This window comes from Azolla caroliniana, unplaced genomic scaffold (assembly GCF_043228905.1).
Source record: "Azolla caroliniana isolate FFs.n. ecotype wild unplaced genomic scaffold, voAzoCaro1.0.p SCAF_1, whole genome shotgun sequence".
Classification (NCBI taxonomy): Eukaryota; Viridiplantae; Streptophyta; class Polypodiopsida; order Salviniales; family Salviniaceae; genus Azolla; species Azolla caroliniana.
The window spans coordinates 16,282,941-16,308,356 of NW_028230436.1; the positions used below are offsets into that span (position 1 = coordinate 16,282,941).

The 25,416-nt window shown below is 38.1% G+C and overlaps 1 protein-coding gene across 1 annotated transcript; it reads left to right on the forward strand.

Moving 5' to 3' along the window:
• Positions 1-295: 295 nt before the first annotated feature.
• On the forward strand, positions 296-23,902 carry APC7 (tetratricopeptide repeat (TPR)-containing protein). Its single transcript, XM_087326440.1, has 18 exons — positions 296-461; positions 842-910; positions 1,216-1,266; positions 3,605-3,745; positions 3,832-3,894; positions 3,989-4,104; positions 4,481-4,556; positions 4,665-4,724; positions 12,906-12,951; positions 17,939-18,012; positions 18,311-18,361; positions 21,834-22,037; positions 22,115-22,159; positions 22,360-22,453; positions 22,526-22,671; positions 22,771-23,000; positions 23,106-23,166; positions 23,480-23,902. Exons 1-18 carry the CDS (start codon positions 393-395, stop codon positions 23,561-23,563), a joined length of 1,680 nt encoding a protein of 559 aa, XP_087182566.1. The 5' UTR covers positions 296-392; the 3' UTR covers positions 23,564-23,902.
• Positions 23,903-25,416: the final 1,514 nt, after the last annotated feature.

Consider the following 25,416-nt stretch of genomic DNA (forward strand, 5'->3'; position numbering starts at 1 on the left):
GCACACACACACACACACACACACACACCGACCCACTGACCCACCCGCACACATTGGAAATGGAAGCAAATAGGTTATTGGCAAAAGTTTGAGCAAATGAATGGAATACATGATGATGATGATGATGCATGTATGTTCTTTCCCTCAACGTATTAGAAACTGAATAACATGTCCTTTTGCACGAAATTTCATGTCGCAAACATGAACATTTGTACAGGGGCAGTCGCAGAAATAAAGAAAAGGGAGGGGCCAATACATACATGAAACAAGAGACGAGCAAAACGGAGGCTTTCTTTAGTTTTTTTTGAGCGGGAGCTGGCTCTGGTTCTGGTTCGAAGGTAATTGAAGCCCGTGTTGATCTGAATCAGGAGCAGAGAAACAGAGGAGGAGGAATGGAAGTCTTCCGCGAACAGATGCTCTTCCTTCTTGACCAAAATCTATTCGAATCGGCCGAGATTTTGGTTAGTCCGTCAGTTTGTTCTTTTGTTTGTTTAAGGGAGAGGTAGAGAGAGAGGGTTTAGGGTTTAGAGAAAGAGGGGAAGCAAGGAAGATAGAAAGAAAAAAATAGCAAAAAAAAAGGAAGAGTTGAAAAGAAGGAAAGAAAGTTTTATTAATGTTTGCCAAGAGGACGGAATACGCCTATGAAGCAAATATATCAGTGATTTTCTAGTTAATGATATGAATCCTGTTTGAGCACATTATCCCGCCATGAAGTGGATTGAGCTGAGTGTTTAAAATATTAAGGCAGCAATTATAATCTGCTTGCTTTCACAACCTTTCTGAGTGGCATGTGAAAAAACTGTAGACATAAATCTGGTTGACATGGTTGGTTTTTGTGTAGGGTTCTTTTTTACTGTCTGCAATTGGTTCAAGCATAGACTTTTCTGCGGCAGCAAGAGCAGAAAATTTGGTAAGGGGTCCATTTCGGTTCTACAAATCTCTGTGGCATTTGGGAACATTAAATTTTGATGGAAAAATTCTTCCCAAAATTTCCATGCATTTACCTATTAACATGAGGTTTATTGGTCTAAGCAGCAGGCTATTTTCAGTACACAGATAATGTCTTGATTTTTCTACGATATAAAGAATTCTATAACAATGCTTATGAATTGTGAACATTAACCATATCATATGCACTTTTACCAATGTTTATTCTAAAATGTCAGGTGAATGTATGAACATTCTATAGCAATAATGTATTTGGCTATTTTGCAGATTCTGTTTGCAGATGCACTATATGGAAAAAAGGAATACAAAAGAGCATTGGTAAGACTTATCAATCAACATTAACTTATATTTTGATAGCATCATACTATTTTGGTAGCAGTATATGTGATACCTCATCTATATAGAGAATGAATAGAGTGGGTGATTGTGGGCATCATTGTTTTACTCCGATTGTGCTAGCCACAGCCTCTGACAAACCATTGTGAGACCACTCTTTTTCTGACACGGATTCATAGACTGTAAAAATCTGGCTAGAAAGCAAAAATGTGCAGAAATTGTAGCTGATTTACTCATTTTTCCCGGATGCTCAACGGAAAATACTTTGGAAGTCCCATTCATGGGTTTTAATGCTAAATAGGCTTAAGCTGTTGGCTATTTTTGTTTGTTTATGTAACATTCTCTCGTGGTGAAGTTAAGCTAAATTTGTGCTTCAATCAGGTTTTATGGCTCTCAGAAGCTCCTTAGGCCTATTTTAGTATCCTTGTAGCATGAACATAAACATTATCTTGCATGTACATAAAAGGTAGTTGCATGAGCCCAGCATTGCTTGCACAACCTTCGGTTGCAACACAGACACATGTGCCAAGTGAGCTACCAATAGTTTTGGCAAGTGGGTATTGTACTTGTATGTACATAAACATTATCTTGCATGTACATAAAAGGTAGTTGCATGAGCCCAGCATTGCTTGCACAACCTTCGGTTGCAACACAGACACATGTGCCAAGTGAGCTACCAATAGTTTTGGCAAACATTAAACATTCCCTTATATCGCCTTCATATATATTGTTTCCAGAAGGTTCCACAACACTCTGGAACCTACATACTTGTGTGACACTTGATGCAATCTCATCCTTTTAGAGTGGCACAATCCTGACCGTTGGTCTAGAAGTGAAGTACTCTCTTTTCCAACCATTCCAGTTCAATGCAACTTTGAGTGTTCTGGGCATTTTCTCATGGTTTTCCTTGCCTTCAGGCCAATGTTGGGTATAAAGGTCCAAGAACTCTCCATTTGTGTATTTATAAAGACCCTTTCACACTATAGTTCACTTAATAGCTTCTATGACATATTTGGGTCACTTGTCCATTGTCACTTGAATCAAGTGCCCTAAATCACATTCTAATAAAAGAATATGGTTTTGCCCCGTAAAATAGATTATTGGGGGGCTCCATAAATATGTGCATCTCCTCCCTCTCTGTTTTGGTTTTCTTTGCACCTAGTCACAATTACACATAGATGGTATCAAAATGAACCTCTGAGAAGTGAGAAAAAGGCCTTACTATTGCATTGGAGAAATGAGATGTTTGGGTTCTCAAGAAGTACATTATTGACATATTGTTAAGATTGAATGCGTCTCTATGGGGTTGAAGTATGGGGTGGTAGCATCCCTAAATTGAAACTGTCCAAAGTACTTCTGTATGAAGTTGGCAACTTGGCACCATTCCAATGAGTTAATTGTATACAATGGATTTGGGAGCCCTTGAAAGCAAAAGTACTCAATATTGAGACTTATGTCATGAAGACATTTGAAAGAACAAGAAAACACTCAATCTTGGTTGCTGAAATGGAAGAATTGTTCTTAGCACATGTGATAATTATAAATGCACTATCCATGTTCCAGTTTATTTTTGAATTTCCACACTTAGAAATGAACAAAGTGAAAAAAGTACAGTGATCCAAATTGATATCATTAAATTGGATAAGGAAAGGTGGATCAGCCCCACAGTGCCGCTTAGTAGGAAGATGATGAACTATAAGACCCTATTTTTTCAGTTGTGGCACATTGGGTTTATAATCAGGCACACTGCCTCTTCACACAAGGCTTTGGCTATGCACTCCACAAGGTAATGGAATATGAATACTAATAATGCTTGTGACTGTTATTGCTACAAAACATGATACAGAGAAAAGTTGTTGAAGGAAAACCATACAGCCACAAAGCCATATCATCAAAGAATTTTTGTCCTTTAGCACCAACACCTCTTCCCTCTCTCTCGTCCGACAAGTCAATCAAAGGCAATCATTGAGCGCTCATGTTCTTGTAGATAATCCAGACGAATGGTATTGTCTACAAATTAAAGTTACATGCTTATCTATACCATTGGCTTGGAAATTGAAACAATCACAAGGTTTGCTCAAATGCTAATTGACAAATGGGACTGGAAAATCATTGGGCCTAATTTTGAAATAACCTATTGTATGTGAGATTCAAATGAAAATTGACCTCACACTAGTGGCGAGTGATGGTTTACCACTCTCCCAACAATTGAGATTGATGTGGAGCCCATTTATAATATTAGGATCTCAAACAAATCTGTTTGTCTACAGCTGTAATCAATTAATTATATTCTTGAAATTTTGTCCCAATTATGATGTAGAACATATACAGACAAGCTCTTCAGCAATCTAGAGTTGGTCCAAAACAATCCCTGAACAGTGGTGGCAGAGCTGCATCACAGGCTGCCAGTAGGCCATCTTCAGTTAGTCCAACACAAGTTCCATCAATCAATGAGCATGAAGTATATATTCAACAACACCTTGGTGCCTTTTTATATCCCTTCATGATAAGGTGCTAATGTTATTGCTTTAAATATGTACTGTCTAGGTGAAGTACAAGATTGCACTATGTCATTTGGCAGTGAATGATACACGAGCTGCACTTTCAGAGGTAATATGACCTACCTTATAATGTGGGAAGGAAATTTATGTTTACAGAATACTCATAAATTTGTGATTCTATTTGTAATCTCAATGAATGTTAGATGGACGTGATACCATTAAAAGCCAGGACTATACGTATCAACTTGACACTTGCACGACTTTATCGAATAACTGGATGTGAGAGAGCTGCCATTGCTTCCTACAAAGAGTGTCTCAGGTTATTCTATGTTCTCCTTTTGAATGTAAATGCATTTCGTTACTCAATTCCTAGTTGGGACAGTGTAAGAATTTACTACTTCATGTTTTTCCTTGATTGAGTATGCCATGCTTTCATAGAGGACGCAACATGGTTATTACCAGTGTCACTATCCAATGATAGTAACAACAAATTACTAACAATATCTATCTATATGTAAACTCGATATATATGGATAGACACAATGTATATTTTGGAACACTGATGAGAATATGATCACTTGATAAATTAACATTTTGATTTTTATGGCCTGAACCATATTGTACAATATTAAGATAAACAAGTAATCTTTAAAATATCCTGATTCAGCTAAATATAATGTCATTATATATTGCAGGCAATGCCCATATGCTATGGAAGCGATAATAGCTCTGGCAGAGCTTGGGGTAACACAGAAAGAGATGCAGCCTCAGGTGAAGTGGCAATGAGAATCTGTAGTGTGATTGTCTTTCAGTTAAATTTAGCTGGTCAAAGTATTGTGATATTTTGCTTGCCCTCCCATGTGGGTATATTTATTTCAGGTCCAATCTAAAAATACAAGGCTGACAAATGATCATCTTGATCAAATCCGATGGTTACAAGTGAGCATCAATTGCCTTTACTGATTATTTGGATCCTCATCTTTATGAAATCACTTCTCAATCTAAGATTTCTTTCATCTCTCTCTCTCTCTATTACAATATATCTGTCTTGAGAATCTTGTGTATAGATGAAAAGATTATTTAGTCACATCTTATTCTTTTTCTATTTACTTTGCTAATTAGATTTAGTTTGGTTGGTTGATCTCATAGATGAGACAGCATTTAAAGATGTTATCTCTTGTTTGGTGTTCTAGGCCATTCTGGGCTTTTAAAAAACGTTAATATATCTTTATTTGGTTATCTCTTTTTCATGCTTTTGCTCTTGCTGTGTTTGTAGGTTTTGTTTCTGCTGCATTTTTAGGTTTTTTTTACTGTGTTTATAGGGGTTTGAATGTGCTGTTTTTCTAGGATTTCAGTTTTGCTGTGTTTTTAGGAATTTGTTTCTGCTGCATTTTCAGTGTTTCTATGTCCTGCATTCTAGGGGTGGTTTTTAGGAGTTTTGTTTCAGCCAGTATTGCGTTTTTAGGATTATTTTGACTTCTCTAATATTCAAGTACTCTCTCTCTCTCTCTATTTTGAAGATACGTTGAAAAACACAAATATTGCTATGTATACAGAGACTCACCAATGCATGCCTAGCAAACTCCTCGAGGTACAAGGATATAGAGGAAACACTAGAGGTTCGGGAGGAGTGGCTGTGCTATACAAAAAGGAGCTCCATGATAGAGTCCATGTTGTCCATAAGGATGTAGATGCACGCTACATGTGGATACAAATAAAAAGAGGGGATCTTAGGGAGTTATATATTGCAATTTGCTACTTTCCACCTGCCTACTCAAGGTTTGCATCTCTAGGTGAATCACCATATCTACCTCTATATGATGATATCATAAGATTTGCTACTATGGGGGACATAATACTATTAGGAGATTTTAATGCACGAACCAAGGATGAACAAACAACTATGTTTAACACCAACAAGGCTGTTTATGGAGAAGTTATGGCAGAAGAGATTGGTCTAAAGCGACAAGCTCAAGATATGACTGCTATAACTAAATATGGAAATCACTTTCTAGCCTTGGGAAGTGCGCATGGATTTGTGATATATAATGGCGTGTCACAATGGCCTGGATCAGATGCTTTGACATGTTGGAACCCAAAAAGGGGTTCAAGCACAATCAACTATCTAATGGGATCTCCATCTCTTACACCTGAAATAAAAGTGTTCACTATATCGGGTAGACCTATTCGCTTGGCAGCAGATCATGCATATCTACGCTTCGAGGTAAACGATGGATGCACAAAGGATGTATATGCTAAGGAGAGTGGGCTGGTTAAGTATCTATTTACTCGCGAGAAAATTGATGTGTATAGTTGTGGTGTATACAATGTCATGCTAGATTTGGATCCTTTCGCACCCCATGAAGAACTTACCCAAGGATTGTCCAAATCATTGCATAAAGCAGCTCCAAATCATTGCAAATGCCTTCCTTCACACAATGGCCAATCCCCTCAAACATGGTAGAGTAATACAAAATAATTGGTATGATGAGGAATGTCGTGATACAAGGAGATGCTTGCAACGTGAGGTAACTCGGGGGCATTTATACAACACAATTGGTGTGGCATGAATATGCAAAGGTTCTATATGCAAAGGTTCTATATGATGGTAGCAACACCTATAATAACCGAGGCATTGTTCCGATTAGTGACATTTATCCAACGTCTTTGGGAGCTCTCCCTACACGAAGTTACTTAAGGTTGGCACTGATGTCATCAAGACAACTGGCTGAAAATGGAGACACTCATTGTTGGTATGCTGAAATGCAGCAATGGTTCGAGTCACATGGCATGAGTATAAATGCACTACCCCCGTTCCAATATAGCTTGGACTGTCCCCATCTAAATATGACCAAAGCGGAAAAGAATAGAGTGATCTGAACTAATATTATTAACTTGGAAAACAAAATAGCATGGATCAGCCCCAAAATACCACTTGGTACCAAGGTGGCCCACTATAAGGCATGCTTCTCACATACATTGGAGGATGGATTCGTCATCAGGCCACCTTATATGGACATACATCTATCCTATGCGCTGCGTAGTGTGATAGGGCAGCTGTGAACTTCATCACATCAGGTACAGATTGAAGTAGGCAGATATACGCGACTATCTCTAGAACAGAGAATTTGCCAATTATGTCATGAAGGAGTGGAATCTGAGGAACAATATGGTTGTGAGTGTAGTGTCTTTTATGAAATCAGAGGGAGATACCATTGCGTCTTTAAACAAGGTTTTGGCCCACTACGCAAGGTAATGGAATATGAGGACCAACGATGCCTAGGACTTTTCTTGATAGAGCTCAGGAAACATCGGGAAAGTTGTTGAAGAATACACCCACACAAGCTGACCCACAATGAACAATCACAACTTTCTTTAGCCCCATCACTCCTAATGCTAGAAGTCAACCCGGGATACACAAATGGGCTTCAGACCAGGACATAACAAAGGGGTTACAATTGATCGGGCAATAGCAATTTGCCGTGCACGTAGGCCCCGGCCCCATGGAACACGACCTCAACACCCTTGTCATCGACAGGGAAAAGCCATTATCTCTCGCCATTGTAGGTGCTTCCCTCGCTTCGGAGACATTTCCTTTCTGGATCGACCTATGCTAGAGATCTTTCGAATACAAAGGCTACAATATATCTAACTTGAGAATCTCACATGTGCCGAAAACCAGATTCCCTCGTCTCTTTTTTTCTTATATACTTTTATATTTATAGAGTATTATTTACTTATTTTTTTGATTTGTTGTTCTCAAAGACGAGACAATACTTAAGATGTAACCTCCTATTTGGTCTTATAGGCCATTTTCGCCTCTTAAAAGACGTTAATATATCTTTCTTTCTTCTTTCTTTCTATTCCATGTGTATTGATTGTTCCTAGTACAAGAAAGTAAAAGAGCATGAAAAATATTTAATTCGAGGCCACCTACCACACAACTGACCTCATCTCAGGTGTGGCATGAATACATAAAGGTACTATATGATATCTTTGAGCAGCTCTCCCATCCCCATCCATATGGCTTATGCCCTCATGAATCTACCTTTTTTACACCACACATTGTAAGAAACACCGTTGATTGGTTCCAATTTGGAAAGACCCAATATCATGATGGATTGTTAATTGAGCACTTTGTCTATGCCCATGACATATTACTTCCACTGCTAGCACACGTTTAATAGAGCTATGGGTGAAGATTTCCCTACTAGATGAACAGATTATACCATCATACCAATCTTCAAGTGTGGGGAGTCCATGATATTGAGCGATTACATGGCAATCATAATTAGCCATTACTTAGCTAAACTAATCCTAGAGTCAGAATAAACGTGCATGGGTAGAGAGGAATGGCTTTCGTTCACCTGAAAGGCAGGCTTTTGAAAGGGGTTCACAACTTTGGATTACAGATTGACTGTCCGAGTCTTTATCGAGGAGGAGGAAGCCCAGAAAAGGAGGATTTATTACAGCTTTTTGGATTGCTGAAAAGCCTTTGACACAAGTATGTGCTCGGCTCTTGCAGTGGCTAGAAGCCCTTGGTGTCCCCATAAATATGCAATGGGTAGTCTGCAATGTATGAATCCATGGCAGCAAACGTGCAATCTTTCAATGGGTTGTGAAAGGCCTTGGCTAGCACAATTGGAGTAAAATAAAGCTGCCTAATTTTACCCACTCTCGTCGGTTTTTGTGTAGATGAGCCATTATAATACATAGAGAGATCTGTTGGTTCAGGAGCATTCTTAGTGTGTATAGCAACACTGATATTACTATATGCTGTGGATGACATTGTGCTGATCTTAGACTCCCCAGGGACTACAAAGACATCTAAAACCTTTTAAGATTGTTTTTTCTGGACATCTAAAACCTTTTAAGATTGTTTTGTACGGATAACCTTGATAAAATTGAAGTGATGGTTTTTGCTGATCTTAGACGCCCTAGGGACCACAAAGACATCTAAAACCTTTTAAAATTGTTTTGTACGGACAAATGTTTGCTGGTAAACCTTGATAAAATTGAAGTGATGGTTTTTGCTGATCTACAAAGATTGTTTTGTAAGGACAAATGTTTGCTGGTAAACCTTGATAAAACTGAACTGGTGGTTTTAACACCCACCCAAACATGAGTAACGAGATCAGAACCAAAATTCTTCTCAGAAGAGGAAAAAGTGACATCAGTCCTTATAGAAGGCTGCATGTTCTTGGTCTTCTTGTAATTATCCAAACCTTGGTGCTCTTGAAAGGCAATGTGCACATATGCAATTCCAAGAGTCACGAGCTAAGTTGTGGCTATTTGATACGCTTGCCACTCCAACTCTTCTATACAGAGTAAAAACTTGGGGACCAAGTGTTCCAAAGGTAAATAACTGGAGAGATTTGAATAGATTTTTAGTCTCAATCAATGCCAGCATGATAGAGAGCAAAGCATCACTGCCCTATGATATAATTCAGGTGGAGATGGGAACAACCCCAATACTAACTAAGGCATTATTTTGATTGGTCGCCAGTATGCAATGGCTTTGGAAACTCCCTAAGTAAAAGTACTCAAGGTTTGCACTTATGTCATGAAAACAACTTGTTGAACACATGGATGATTCTTCTTGGTATGTGATGAAGAGATAGAGAAAAATGATAGAGAAGAGAAGAGGAGGAAAAAATAATACTTCAATATACTATTAAGAAAAGAATACAATACTCTTATACTCCAAGAGTAACAACCCCAAATAAGTACTGCAATATGCTATTACTAAAATAATCTTTCCGTCTTCTTCTACTAATCGTCTTCTCACTTATTCTAATCTTCTTCTTCTTCCTCCCTTCTTCTTCCTCACTTCTTCTTGTAGATCTTCTATTCCTCCTTCCTTCTTAACTATTCTATTCCCCCGTCATCTCCCTAATTGCTAAGTATACCCTCATACTTATAGGTTTTTAGTTGCGTTATTCTTGTTTTTTCTTTTCTTTTCTTTTACATATCCTCGAGTTAGTGTGGTGCGTTTTTCATATCATTATTTCTGGTTTGTCATCAAAATTTGTCATACAAGAAAGCTCTCTTTGTTAGCTTTCTTACGAATATTTTCTTTTGAAATTTGGATAAGAGATGAAGAAGTTATGAGCTTTTTTCTCTACCTTGCTTTTTCTGCTTAATTTCCTGCGTTTTTCTTCTTTTTCTTCTTTTTCTACTTTTGAAAAATGCCTGTAACTTTATTTCTCTTCAATTTCATTTATCTTTTAACTCTTGGAACTTTTATATTGTGCTTTATTCTTCTATACCTTCGCATCCAATGTATTTGTCACGGTCTTTTCCTATGAGCAAAAATTGACTTCACAGTATGCTAAAGTGCAACACTGGTTCCAATATAGCTTGGATTGTCTATATCTGAACATGGCCAAAGTTGAAAAGTATAGAGAATTTGAATTGATATTATCAAATTGGACATCATAAGAACATGGATCAGCCCCTCAACATCTCTTTGTAGGAAGATGACCCTCTATGAGGCACAGTTTTTACACACATCAGAAGATGGATTTATCATTAAGCCCTCTTATGTGGATATACATCCATCTAATGTGCAGTGAATGTCATAAGGCCGCTGCAGGCCTCTTCACATTTGTTAGAAATGGAAGTAGGCAGATATATAGGCACACCATTGGAGAGACAAATAATGTGCGAATTGTTTCCCTAGGGAGTGGAATCAGAAAAACACTATGTTGGCCATTACATTATTTTTTATGAAATGAGAGGGAGATACCATTGTTTCTTTAACCAAGGCTTTGGCCCTCTAAGCAAGGTAATGGATGAGAACCAAAGGTGATTGGGACCGTTCTTTGATAAAACTGAAGACACAAGGAGAAGTTGTTAAGGACAACAATACAAGCACCGAAGCTCATCAACAAAGAACAATAACACCATTCTTAGCTCCATCACTCCTACTTATGCCACAAGTCAATTAAGAGCTACACAAGTGGGTTCTTGATCAGGGCATTGCAAAGGGTTTAGAATAGATTAGGCAATAGCAATTTGTTTGCACACAGATCATATAAGCATGCAAGCACACAAGGAAGGCAGGAAGGTAGTTTATTGTGATGTTCATGTCATTATCAATGGTAAGGCGATCAAATACTGATTCACGGCTTATTAGACAACAAAATCAGGGTGACACATTTTAGTTTCGAATGACAATGGAGTAGTTTGAATACAATTGGAAGTATAGAAGAGGTCATGGAGGACAAGACATGGCTCTAATTATAGAGATGTACTAAAGCCCAAAGAAAGGTCTACATTGACTGGATGGCTTTCAATGGGAGTCTGGGTACTGGGAAACCACTAGACATAGTATGACTCGAGGATTGGGTCGGATTGCGCTTCTCTTCGGAAAAGGTTTACATTCATGTAAGATGTATATGCTAGATACATGTGGATTTAAAGGAAGTACTTAAGAGGCACAATTTTTATGTGAAGGAGAGATGGAAGATGAGGAACATTTGGTGTAGCTACCTAACTTACAAGTGCATTAGAGAGAAGCGTGCCACCCTATATGTGGATTTGAACACCGTCAAATAATTAGGAAGGTTGGCCCATGACATTATGAAAAACTCTTGCTTGAGCTTCAAATGCGTAGGAAATCAATTCTTACATTAGCATCCCCATTGATAACGGGCCGTGGGGTCACACACGGCATGCATAGAAATGCTAATCGTAACAAAAATCGTGAGTACTGGGGTACAATTTACAAGGGCCATACCATCATCAGATCATGGACATTATTGTTTGCTACATCCGATCCACACAAGGATGCTTTGATGCACTTGGTTGGTTTGTTGTTCTCAAAGACGAGACAAGACTTAAGAGATGTTAATATATCATGGGATACACAAATGGGCTCCCGACTAGGACATAACAAAGGGCTTACAATTGATCGGGCAATAGCAATTTGCCGTGCACATCGGCCCTGGCCCCATGGACCATGACCTCGACACCCTTGTCATCGACAAATAAAAGCCATTATCTCCCGTCATCGTAGGTGCTTCCCTCGCTTTGGAGACATTTCCATTTTGGATCGACCTATGCTAGTGATCATTCGAAGACAAAAGCTTCAATATATCTAACTTGAGAATCTCACATGTGCTGAAAACCAGATTCCCTCGTCTCTTTTCATCTTAAATACTTTTATATTTACGGAGTATTATTTACTTATTTTTTTGATTTGTTATTCTCAAAGACGAGACAACACTTACGATGTAATCTCTTGTTTGGTCTTATAGGCCATTTTGGCCTCTTAAAAGACGTTAATATATCTTTCTTTCTTTCTTTCTATCTTGGAGTGGCATATGCAGGAGACTTTTTTAAAGGCAGAGCTTTCAGTCTATCTTAGTTCAGAATCTTAATTTCTTAGATATCTAGATTCTTTAGCGCCTTATGTTTAGCTATATTTGTTTTGGTTTGTTGTCACAGTGAAGAAAACATTTTAAGATGTAATCTCTTGTTCGGTCTTATGGGCCATTTTAAGATGTAATCTCTTATAAGATGTTAATATAACTTTCTCTCAACTCACACATATTAGTTATGCACTTCATGCTTGTAAACCATCTCCAAAATCATTATCATGGATCTTTAGGAAACCTAGTGCTTTTAATTTTGTTTGAGTATGAATAACATGAATTCAACCATATTTGTAATCATGATTTATCTCGTAGGTCAAATTCGGCCTCAAGTTGATGTTAATATATCTTCCCTTCCTTCTTTTGCCTCTACCAGGATGCTAGGGCTCAATGATCTCTTTCCAAATAATTTTTGGGATTTTCTTCAATTGGAATTATTTTTATCTTGTACATAGACGTTTCATGTATGTTCATGCATATGCATACATGTTTGCTCATGTTATGCATGCACAGATATGAATGGTATCGCTCTACGTCCTGCTGCATGAACCCGTAATTAATAGGGACCATTATAGAAGCATTATATGTGGTCACCCTCTCATTATTTGGGTCTGTGATTAAGATGGGCCATGATAGAAGAGCATTATAGGTGAATCATGATATTGTTTCTCTCCAATTGAAAAAGATCATTTTTTGGGCAAATCAATGGTAATAATGAGATAATTTGATTGTCTTAATGCAGCGTTATATTGATGCGCAATGTGCAATAGCATGTCATGATTATAAAGGTATGGCCTCTTGTCTTTCAGGAACAAATAATGTGAAACAAATTGTACAGCTGCTGATACTTGCATACTGTACTAACAGGATATTGGGATATTTTTAACATGCTGACTATAATTCACATTCTTCACTAGGGAAACTACATGTATTAATATTTTGATTTTTGCCATTTTGTCTGGCATTAATGCTTTGATCTTTGTTCAGGCAATATAAACTTTGTCAAGTTTTTTGTTTTCACTTAACTCCTTTCAAAACAGATGGAAAATATATGAAAGTATAAAATCCACATAGCTGGAAAAACTGAGCATGGTGGTTTATATTTCCAATCACACCATTTTCTACAACACCAAAAGTTTCACTTTTTTCTTTGAAGAAGGCTCTCATATTTTCCAAACATTGCTTGAAGTTCTCTCTTGAAGATGCCAAAGCTCAAGTTGAGCACGCCCAAAAAGAAATTAAAGCAAATGCTCCTTCAATAGAAGTAGTGAAAAAGCAAAAAGCAACATCCATGGATAGGATGGAAATGATGAATGCTACATTTGAAGAAGAAGCCAAGAGGAAAGCTCGTGCGTTGCATGTACGAGTGGTTGGTTGGGCCGAAAAAGGAAGAACACAAGAAGATGCCAAGAATCTCAGAACAAAGATTGGGGCATCAGATATTCCATTTGCTTTAGCATGGAGGGTGGGAAGGGATGAGTCAAGAGCTAAAACCCTTATCATTTGCTTCATGGATATTGACGAGAAAAAAACATTCCTCTCTAAATATAAGGCACTCAAGGGTGCAAAAATATACTTAGATGACGATCTCACTCCAGTCCAAGTGGCACATTGCAAAGAAAACATGCCACGAGTCCTTGATGAAAGAAAGGAAGGAAAATGGGCTGTATATAGAGATGGTAAGGTCATTATTACAGAGAAGAGAACTGCATAACGATATATGGCCTATGATACCCTATGCATGACCATATGGAATTACAACGGATCTCTACGGACAGATGTCAGATATTTTGAAGATTCCTTCAAAAACACAGATATTGCTATTTATACAAAGACCCACCGATGCATGGCTAGCAAACTCCCTCAGGTACAAGGATATAGATGGGAATCAATATGTCATCACCAACCTCAGACACTAGGAAGCACTAGAGGTTCGGGGGAGTGGTTGTGCTATACAAAAAGGAGATCCATGATAGAGTGCATGTTGTCAATCAGGATGTAGATACACACTACATGTGGATACGAATCAAAAGAGGGGATCTTAGGGAGCTATATATTGCAATTTGCTACTTTCCACCTGCCTACTCAAGGTTTGCACCTCTAGGTGAATCACCATATCTACCATTATATGATGATATCATAAGATTTGCTACTATGGGGGACATAATACTATTAGGAGATTTTAATGCACGAACCAAGGATGAACAAACAACTATGTTTAACACCAACGAGGCTGTTTATGGAGAAGTTATGGCAGAAGAGATTGGTCTAAAGCGACAAGCTCAAGATATGACTGCTATAACTAAATATGGAAATCACTTTCTAGCCTTGGGAAGTGCGCATGGATTTGTGATATATAATGGCTTGTTACAATGGCTTGGATCAAATGCTTTGACATGTTGGAACCCAAAAAGGGGTTCAAGCACAATCGACTATCTAATGGGATCTCCATCTCTTACACCTGAAATAAAAGTGTTCACTATATCGGGTAGACCTATTCGCTTGGCAGCAAATCATGCATATCTACGCTTCGGGGTAAATGATGGATGCACAAAGGATGTATATGCTAAGGAGAGTGGGCTGGTTAAGTATCTATTTACTCGCGAGAAAATTGATGTGTATAGTTGTGGTGTATGCAATGTCATGCTAGATTTGGATCCTTTCGCACCCCATGAAGAACTTACCCAAGGATTGTCCAAATCATTGCATAAAGCAGCTCCAAATCATTGCAAATGCCTTCCTTCACACAATGGCCAATCCCCTCAAACATGGTAGAGTAATACAAAATAATTGGTATGATGAGGAATGTCGTGATACAAGGAGATGCTTGCAACGTGAGGTAACTCGGGGCATTTATACACACAAACAAGCAAGAGCAACCTTCCAACGCCTCGTAAGGAAGAAGAGATTGTATTTGGCTAAATTTGAAGATCATTTGTATCGCTTGTTTCTAGGACAAGAAAGTAAAAGGGCATGGAAAATGTTTAATGAGAGGCAACCTACCACACAATTGGTGTGGCATGAATATGCAAAGGTTCTATATGATATCCCCGGGCCACCTCCTCTTCCCCACCCACATGGCTCACGCCCACATGAATCAACCTTTCTTACTCCACAAAATGTAAGAAATCCCATTGATCGACTACAATTTGGGAAGGCCCAAGATCATGATGGATTGGTGGGTGAGCACTTTATCTATGCCCGTGACACTTTGCTCCCATTGCTAGCACACATCTTTAATAGAGCCATGTGTGAAGGTTTCCCTACTACATGGACTCAACATACCATTGTACCAATCCTCAAGAGTGGAGACTGCATGATGCCAAATAACTATAGGACAATCATGATTGGCCATTACTTGGCTAAACTATATGGCTCGAATGGCTTCCGTTCAGTTGGACAACAGGCTCTTGGAAGGGGTTCACAACTTTGGATCACATATTTACCCTTTGGGCTCTTATTGAGGAGGGCAGAACCCATAATAAAAGGATTTATTGCTGCTTTGTGGATTTTCGAAAAGCCTTTGATAGTGTGCCACGTGCTCGGCTTATGTAGCGGCTAGAAGCCCTTGGTGTTCCTACAGATGTGCAATGGGGAATCTATGCACTCTATGAATCCGCGTCAGGAATAGTGCGGTCTTCCAACGGTTTGTCAAAGGCGGTGGCTAGCACAATCAGAGTGAAGCAAGGATGCCCACGATCACCCACTCTCTTCGGTCTCTATATAGATGAGGTAACACATTACATAGAGAGATTCGGGGGTTCAGGAGCATGCCTAGTTGGCATAGCTACAAAGATGAGGTATCACAAATATTACTCTATGTTGATGATATTGTGCTGATTTCTGACTCTCCGGAGGGACCACAATGACATCTAAATGCCTTAAACCTATTTTGTACGGACAAAGGTTTGTCAATCAACATGCATAAAACTAAAGTGATGGTGTTTAACACCACTCAAGCATGGGTAACAAGATCAGAACCGGAATTCTTCTTGGGAGAGGAAAAGGTGGAATACACACGCTCCTACACATATGTAGGAGTAACATTTATAGGACCTAGGTTCTCCCTACAGGAGGCTGCTTGTGCCCGACTTTCTCGTAAATATGTAGCCCTTGGTGCTCTCGAGAGACATTGTGCACATTTGCAGTTCTAAGAACAATGGACTAAGCTATGGTTATTTGATACACTTGTGACACCAACTCTTCTCTATGGAGTAGAAACATGGGGATCGAGTCTTAACAAGGCAAATCATTGGAAAGATTTAGAGAGACCTTTAGTGTCAATGATTGCTCGCATGATAAGGAGCAAAGCATCGGTGCCCCACGATGTAATCCGGACAGAGATGGTAGCAGCACCTATAATAACCGAGGCATTGTTCCGATCAGTGACATTTATCCAACGTCTTTGGGAGCTCTCCCTACACGAAGTTACCTAAGGTTGGCACTGATGTCATCAAGACAACTGGCTGAAAATGGAGACACTCATTGTTGGTATGCTGAAATGCAGCAATGGTTCGAGTCACATGGCATGAGTATAAATGCACTACCCCCGTTCCAATATAGCTTGGACTGTCCCCATCTAAATATGACCAAAGCGGAAAAGAATAGAGTGATCCGAACTAATATTATTAACTTGGAAAACAAAATAGCATGGATCAGCCCCAAAATACCACTTGGTACCAAGGTGGCCCACTATAAGGCACGCTTCTCACATACATTGGAGGATGGATTCGTCATCAGGCCACCTTATATGGACATACATCTATCCTATGCGCTGCGTAGTGTGATAGGGCAGCTGTGAACTTCATCACATCAGGTACAGATTGAAGTAGGCAGATATACGCGACTATCTCTAGAACAGAGAATTTGCCAATTGTGTCATGAAGGAGTGGAATCTGAGGAACAATATGGTTGTGAGTGTAGTGTCTTTTATGAAATCAGAGGGAGATACCATTGCGTCTTTAAACAAGGCTTTGGCCCACTACGCAAGGTAATGGAATATGAGGACCAACGATGCCTAAGACTTTTCTTGATAGAGCTCAGGAAACATCGGGAAAGTTGTTGAAGAATACACCCACACAAGCTGACCCACAATGAACAATCACAACTTTCTTTAGCCCCATCACTCCTAATGCTAGAAGTCAACCCGGGATACACAAATGGGCTTCAGACCAGGACATAACAAAGGGGTTACAATTGATCGGGCAATAGCAATTTGCCATGCACGTAGGCCCCGGCCCCATGGAACACGACCTCGACACCCTTGTCATCGACAGGGAAAAGCCATTATCTCTCGCCATCGTAGGTGCTTCCCTCGCTTCGGAGACATTTCCTTTCTGGATCGACCTATGCTAGAGATCTTTCGAAGACAAAGGCTACAATATATCTAACTTGAGAATCTCACATGTGCCGAAAACCAGATTCCCTCGTCTCTTTTTTTCTTATATACTTTTATATTTATAGAGTATTATTTACTTATTTTTTTGATTTGTTGTTCTCAAAGACGAGACAACACTCAAGATGTAATCTCTTCTTTGGTATTATAGGCTTCTTGAAGGACGTTAATATATCTTTCTTTCTTGCAGACTGTACAAATTTACTTACGATGAATCCAGGCGTTAACTGTTAAGCTTTATGTATATTGAAAATATATGGAACACCTTTTCCATCTGATTCAGGCTTCCTGACTTGAAAGAATCGTATATCTATTTTTCCTGGCTTAATGAAGTTGCTTTAGTTCTTAACACTTACATTGTGTTTTTCTATGTTGAATAGGGGGTCTTGAACACCTTTCTCATCTGCTGCAGCGATTTCCAAGCAATTTGCATTTGATATTAGAAACTGCAAAGGTAGGTGTTTATACGTTGATACTGGATTGTGTTAAATGGTGGAGAAGTGCATGCATCTTTTCTTTAGTGGTTGGACTTATGGCCTGTATCAGTTCTTTGCGTTGTACCAAGAGTTTATCTAATGACCGTGTATTTTGTCTGAGCATGGGTTATCGGAATCTACGTAGGCCACATTAATGATCAGTATTGTTTAATACTCAGATATGTCTGTTAATTGCATTTTGTGATGCAATGTACATTCTTATCTAGCTATTAAATCGTGCATACTATGCTGACAGTTCATATCTTTGTTTTGCAGGTTGAAGCTGCTTTAGGAAAAACAGAAGATGCAATTCACAACTTTGAAAAGGTTAGCATTTTGAAGATTTTTCTTCTTTTCCCTTATTGAAGACCATAACTTGATATTAAATTTGACAAAAGCATGTACAGGCTTTTTCGGGGTTATCGCTTGTTGTATGTATAATAGTATGTGGAGCTAAAGTCTTTGCTCTGAATGAGCAATCATAAGGGACATTATTGTTAGGGCTGTCTCCCATATAAACCTAATATTGCTCATACCTATGTGTACTAACGCTATAGGCTCAGTTCTAACACCTCTAATTCCACAGGGTCCCATACCTTATACAACCAATATCAAGGAAGCTATTAAGGGCATTTCTATTTAAAATGGGCATTCAATCTAACAATACTTTAAAACTTATCTTGTTGATCAAGAAATCACATTGACAAGTGATGATTCCAGACAACCAGGTGTAGGTGAGGGATGTGGCGCAGACATGCTTAAAGAGCCATAGAAAGAAAGAAAGAAACATACATTAACATCCTTTAGGAGGCCAAAATAGCCTGTAAGACCAAACATGGGCTAGCCTTTAAGACCAAACAAGAGCTTACAACTTAAGTGTTGTTTCATCTTTGACAATAATGAGACAAACCATATAAATAAATGTTAAAAGTAAAAAAAGTAATAGACAGAAAAATCTTGTTATTGGTACATGTAAGAGTCTCAAGTCAGATATATTGTACTTTTTGTCTTCGAAAGATCTCTAGCATAGATCGATCCAGAATGGAGAGAGCCTCATACAAGTTTTAGCTCCAAATCTAGGTGAACACATTAAAAATGTCATTATTAAAACAGGGTTTTGGGACATCATTTTATTTAAGTGGCACTATAGCCTCTTGGATAGTGTGAACACATTAAAAATGTCCAATTGGCCCAAAAGATTGAAGTATAATGCTTGTTCAAGTAATAAAAATATCTCTAGAAACCTTCAGAGAAAAAAGTCTCTAGGAGGAAAATGTCAGATTATGCATGAGAGACTTTACCCCCCAAACAACCTCCCATTTAAAGGGCTGAGGAGTCTCGTTTAAGCTATGCAATTCCCATAATCTCTTTACAATGTTGATATTGTGCCTTTGGGATGCACTTAGGGAGAGCATCTGCAGGATCCGATGATATGAAATCATGCCATCCTTGAGTATCTCCCCGATGAAGTGGTACCACACATCAATGTGTTTTGTGTGTGCATAAAACATGACGTTCATAGCCAGACATATGACACTCTGGCTATCACAACCAAGGACAGGGGTCCTGTTGAGCAGACCAAACTCACTGCATTGGCATGCTAACCATCTGCCACTGTATAAATGTGGGCACAACTGGATTTACACGTATCCACATCACCAACCATGTTTGAGCTGCATAATCTCAGCAATTGCAATGGAACTTTTCATAACACAAGCATTTCACCTTTGCCCCTTTCAAGTACCTTATAATTGACTGGACAGCATCCCAATGTGCTTTACCAGGATTGGTCATAAGCTGGCCCATAACTCCCACTCAATGAATGATATCTGCTCTGGTTGACACCATGGAATACACAAATGATCCACAAGGTGATGCCTGATGAAAAGCTCTCATATAAATGGCTGCATCATCATCATTTGGGTAATCAGCCCTTGTAAGCTTAACATGTCACTGTAGTGACACAGTAAATGCCTTTGCATCAGCCATATGAAACGTGTCTAGTACTTTTTGAATGCACTTTTCTTGCGACAAAAAGAGCAATTGCTGCTGTTTTAGAGCAATTTTTATGGTCTTTTTCTTTCCCTGGAAGCAAAACATATCATCAACATTCTGCATAAGGATCTGCATGGCTCCGTTTGTGACCTTGTGAAAGCATAAAAAAGGCAAACTTCTTATGCCATTTTCTATGGGCCTATCTCAGCCTATAAAGAAAGACTTCTATTCACATTGCATACCAGATTTTATTTATCTGAAATAGGAAAACCATCTGGCTGCTTTCTATACAACTCTTTGTCCAAATTGGAATGTGAGGACACTGTCTTAGCATCCATTTAGTAGAGATCCAAATCAAGAACAGCTGTAAGAGCCAACAGAGTACAAAGAGTGGTAATTTTTAACACATGAGAGCCCATCTCTTGGAAATCAATGCCTCTTTTGGTGCATAATCTGTAATGTCAGCTTTTTATGTGGGTTTACCATCAATTATTTTTATTTTGTATGACAGGAAAGGATTTCGTACCTTCAATTTTGATTTTGTCAATTTGTTCGGAATGGATTTCTCTCCTTTCAGCAACGTAACCAAATCCCAAGGATAATTTAGATGCAAGGTCTTAGATCTTCTTGCATTGCGACCACATGGTTTTGTGCTCACAGAATATTGTTTTTTTAAACATCAAGGAACACACTCATTAATCAGCACGATATATTTCAATGAAGGATCACATCTCTGTATCCTTTTAACTCTTGATATACTAGGCATATGCCTACATCAAGAAGATTATGCTCGTGAGACACACAACAGTAATGAGAACTCTGTTTGTTTTTCATATTGGCAATCATAACAAAAGTGTGGTTTTGTGGTCATGGCATCATGTAAAAAAAAAAGTCTAGGCCTTTTTGGCTCATATAATCAAGGCTTTTTCGCCAAAGTTTCAAATGAGAGTGTATCACTGAAACAACAATAAATCTGCCAGGCAAAGCTTTTCCATGCAAGCAATTGACAGTGTACCTCTGTTGCTACCGCTAACAACCAGCATAGTACCCTCGGTCGATTTCCAAGAGTATTGTATACATGCATATCTAGCTGTTTCATCGATAAAATATTTTTCTTGATGCAATTTACATAATTTGAAATCCTGCACTATCATCAAGTCCAAATGAAGAGTACCGATTCCATCAATAGAAATGCGTGATTACTAACTACATGAAATTATACAGAAAATTCGTAAGGGTCACATTAAGAGATGCACCTGAATCCACAATTCAAGTTTGTGAGAGCATCATGCATAATCATTAAGGCATCAATGACATCACCCAGTGTAATTTGGATGATCACCAAATAAAGCTATTTGTGACTGCAGTGCAAGCCGATGTTAAATATTTCGTTACACTATCAAATGGGAGATCTAGAATTAGATCTTGCTATGCTATAAGACGTAATTATGAGTAGCAATGCTGTATGCTATGTATGTGAAAGTTTTGGCAATTTAGATTTGATGACACAATCTTGCTGTGATGCCTGGCTGGTTCTTGAAGTGGCAGGACGTGGAACTGTTACTTTGTACAAGGTAACAGGCCACATACTAAGGGCTTTGTTATTACTCATAATATCTTTAAATCAACCATAGGTTTCTGTAAGGTTGAAACAACTAAAAATGCTTTCGAGAATTCCTACACGTCAACTTTATATGATTTAAGATTTGGCTTTTTATTGTTTTGTAACACATTCTGTTGGTGCATATGTTGTTTTTCTGGATTGGATTGTATCTTTTACCATAATTCATTATCACTTGCACAGGCACGACAAGTAGATCAATACTGTGTGACAAGTATGGACGAATATGCTTTATTACTACGTTCAAAATCCGACCATTCAGAGTTAAAAAGGCTTGTTCATGACTTGCTCAACATTGATGCTGAATGTCCTGAAGTCTGGGTAGCATCAGCCATATATTGGGATATGAGGAATGATAAGGAACGGGCTGCAACATATGTCGACAAGGTAGTATTCCGCTTCCATCAACTAAGAAATTTATATTCTCTTATTTATTTATTTCTGGATGTTGTTGTGTATCTCAGAGCATTATGGTGGATGAGAGACATACACTCGCCTACATTGTGAAGGTAATATATAAACACATATATTGTCTTGTGAAATGTGCAGATTAAGATAAAAAGGAATGGATGATTATCAAGTTATTGCAAGTTATACTTATGGGCGTTGTCTTGCATAAAAAAGAAATGGAAAAGTCTTTACTATTTGCTGGGGTGTGTAGATTATAACTAGAAGTATGTCTTGTAATTCAAGATTGTTGATCTTTCAGGGAAATATTGCCTTGACAACTGATCATTTTGATATAGCTTTGAATGCATTTCGAAAAGCCCAAAATCTGAAACCAGATTTACGTTCATATCAAGGTTATTCTCTTGAGGTTTTTACCAGCACTCACAAAAATCTGTTAAAGTTTGATGACTGAAGAGTAGCTGCAGGTCTTGTTCAAGCGTTGCTCAAGATTCCAAAGCACAAAGAAGCACTGTTTGCTGCTCGTGATGCAATGAAAGCCATGTCAAATTCAGCAAAGGCTCTTACTCTTGTTGGTGATGTATATGCACATATTACTGATGGAAGAGAGAAAGTAATGACATCATATAATCCTTATGTATATATTCCAAAACTATGCTTGTTTTCCCTTTTAATTATGCTTATTTTTTCCTTTCAATGAATGAATAAACAGGCTCGGAAGTTCTACGAGTCAGCATTACGGTTGGAGCCAGGATACTTAGGTGCTGTCGTTGACCTTGCAGATCTGCATGTCCTGGAAGGAAGAAACGGTGAAGCTATTGCATTGCTACAGAAGTACTTAAAAAACTGGAGTGATGACACCCTACATACTAAAATTGCTCAAATATTGGCTGCCACCGGGAAGGTTCATGAGTCACTCTCGCACTATCAGGAGGCGTTAAGGTGATTCTGTTAGGGAACGTACCTATTCCACTATTCATGGATATAATGTTAACTATTCTGTTTAGTGTGAGTAACCCAACATTTTCCATTTATTGTTGTTTTTAGCATAAATCCACACAACGAAATGGCACAGAAGGGTCTCGAGAGACTAGAAAAACAAATGAAGGTAATGATTTATCATTAAACACGGTATGATCATCAAGCAAGGCATGATTAGTTTGTTCTTTGTTTGCATGAGACTCTAAAGGGATGTGTGTTTAGTTTCTTGAATAGTTTTTCCTTTATTTGCATGGGAGTCCAATAACGTGTTTGTTTTCTTAAATAGTTTGTTCTTCATTTGCATGAGACTCTGATTAGATTTATGTTCATTCCGTGATTTCTTCCTTAAAAATGTGTTGGACTCTTGGAGGTTTATAAAGGTATATTTTGTCATTTTCTTCTGAATCTGTTTTTTCATATGTTGGGTGGGTCGTTTGTAGGGTGTTGATCCTGATGCACTGGAAGATGAGGAAAATGAAGGGGAGGATGTGGATGCCGATCAACAAGAAGATGAATTTCTGTGAAACTGATCATATGACAGCTGAATCAAGCCGCTTAAGCCTTTATAGTAAGATGAACCAAAACGAATGTGATGCTATTGGTTTCATGACTGGGATGATAAAATGTCTAACCATGGCATAGTGTATGTACATTCTAACGCCTGGTGATAAGATAAAACGTGCAGCTTCTTAGCATTGAGCTGTCAGGATGGAGAAGCACTCAAGCTTATATATATTCGATGTACATTTCAATTACTTGACAAGTAGATGATGTATAATAGAGACATAGAGATGTAGAGGAATTATTTAGCAAATTCCTAAGATGTTCAATTTACATTCAATAGAAATGTAGTAATTCATGGAGATCAGTAAACAATTCCAACCAAGTCTCCTAACAATAAACGCTGTGGGACAGTCCTGGTAATTTTTGCTCTAATGGACACTTGTTACATCTTCAAGTGGGAGATTGCGACTGGTGTTTTTGTACGTTTTTCATCATCTAATAGAGAAGCATCAAAATTTTGAATCATGCACTTCTCCGTACAAATAGGTGTGATAGAAGGTTTGTAGGTTTTACAGTTTATTGTGGACCACAATCTAAGAATCATGATTGTTGAATTGGAAAGAGAAGAACATTAGAGTTGGTATATAATGAAGAAAACTTGTGAGCAACCAAATGCAGCATGTTAGTGGGTCTAGAAAGGGAGATCGTGGAGCTCAAGTCGTTATTACTATGAATGGTGTGTCAATGAAATGTTTTTGTTAAATGTAGAGTACATTTTTTCATTGCAAGGGTACCTTTTTATATATTAACCATTACATTCAATAATTAAATGGTTATATCCAATAATTCAAATATTCTCCCTCTCCCTCTCCCTCTCTTGCTCCCTCTCTTTTCTCTTTTTAAATCATACAATTATATTAATTGCATGTAAAACCCATTCTTCACCTTCTTTATTGATGTAGGTAGAGGGGCATCCCTTTAAAGCCATTAAAAAATATGAATATGAATTTGCGGACATGATCCCCACATGCCTTGACAACCAAAAATTTTAAGCAAATATACACACATGACCTATCAAGAAAATGCCTTGGTTTTTTTTATAAACACAAGGTTTGGTCTTGGTATTTATGACATTTATTTCGTTGACTGTTAACAACAGAGAAAAGCAGTTGATGAAATAATGTTATTTGGTAACAAATCTCCTGAGAAAGGTAGTAAGGATCATGGTGTGGATTTCTTGAGAAAGGTAGTAAGGATCAAGGTGTGGATGATGTTAGTGATGTTTGACCCAGTATCATACAACTATGCTTTTGAAATTGCAATAGATGCCCATATAATATGGGATTTGGCATAGAAGAGTTCACAAATGAATTGAATTCAGAATCTAACCATGGGAACATGACACTCAAAATATTCAAGGTTTATTGAATATTCAACTATAATATACACGCTTTGATATAGGCAAAAAATACAAAAGAACAAAAAGGACAAGAGGGGTGACATGATTGAGTAAGAGGGAAATAGTTTGTGTCAATCATAAAAAATGATGAACATAAATGCTACATACGGCTCAAAATAGAAACACTAGATGATTAGCAATATGCAACAAACCGGACCAAACCATGAAACCGTGGCTTAATGGCTTAATGGCTTAACGGTTTTAATAGGTTGGTTTGGGGGTTTAACGGTTAGGTTCGGTTTAGTTTGCGCCTTTATCAACTTAACAGGTTCCATTTTAAATGGTTTGATGATTTAGGTTTGAAACTTGATTATTTTTTTAAATATTTTTTTGAACAACCTTCTTTTAAGCATAATTCTGTCATTTTAGGAAAAACCTTTAAAATTTTGAAATTTTGAAATTGGACCTAACTTG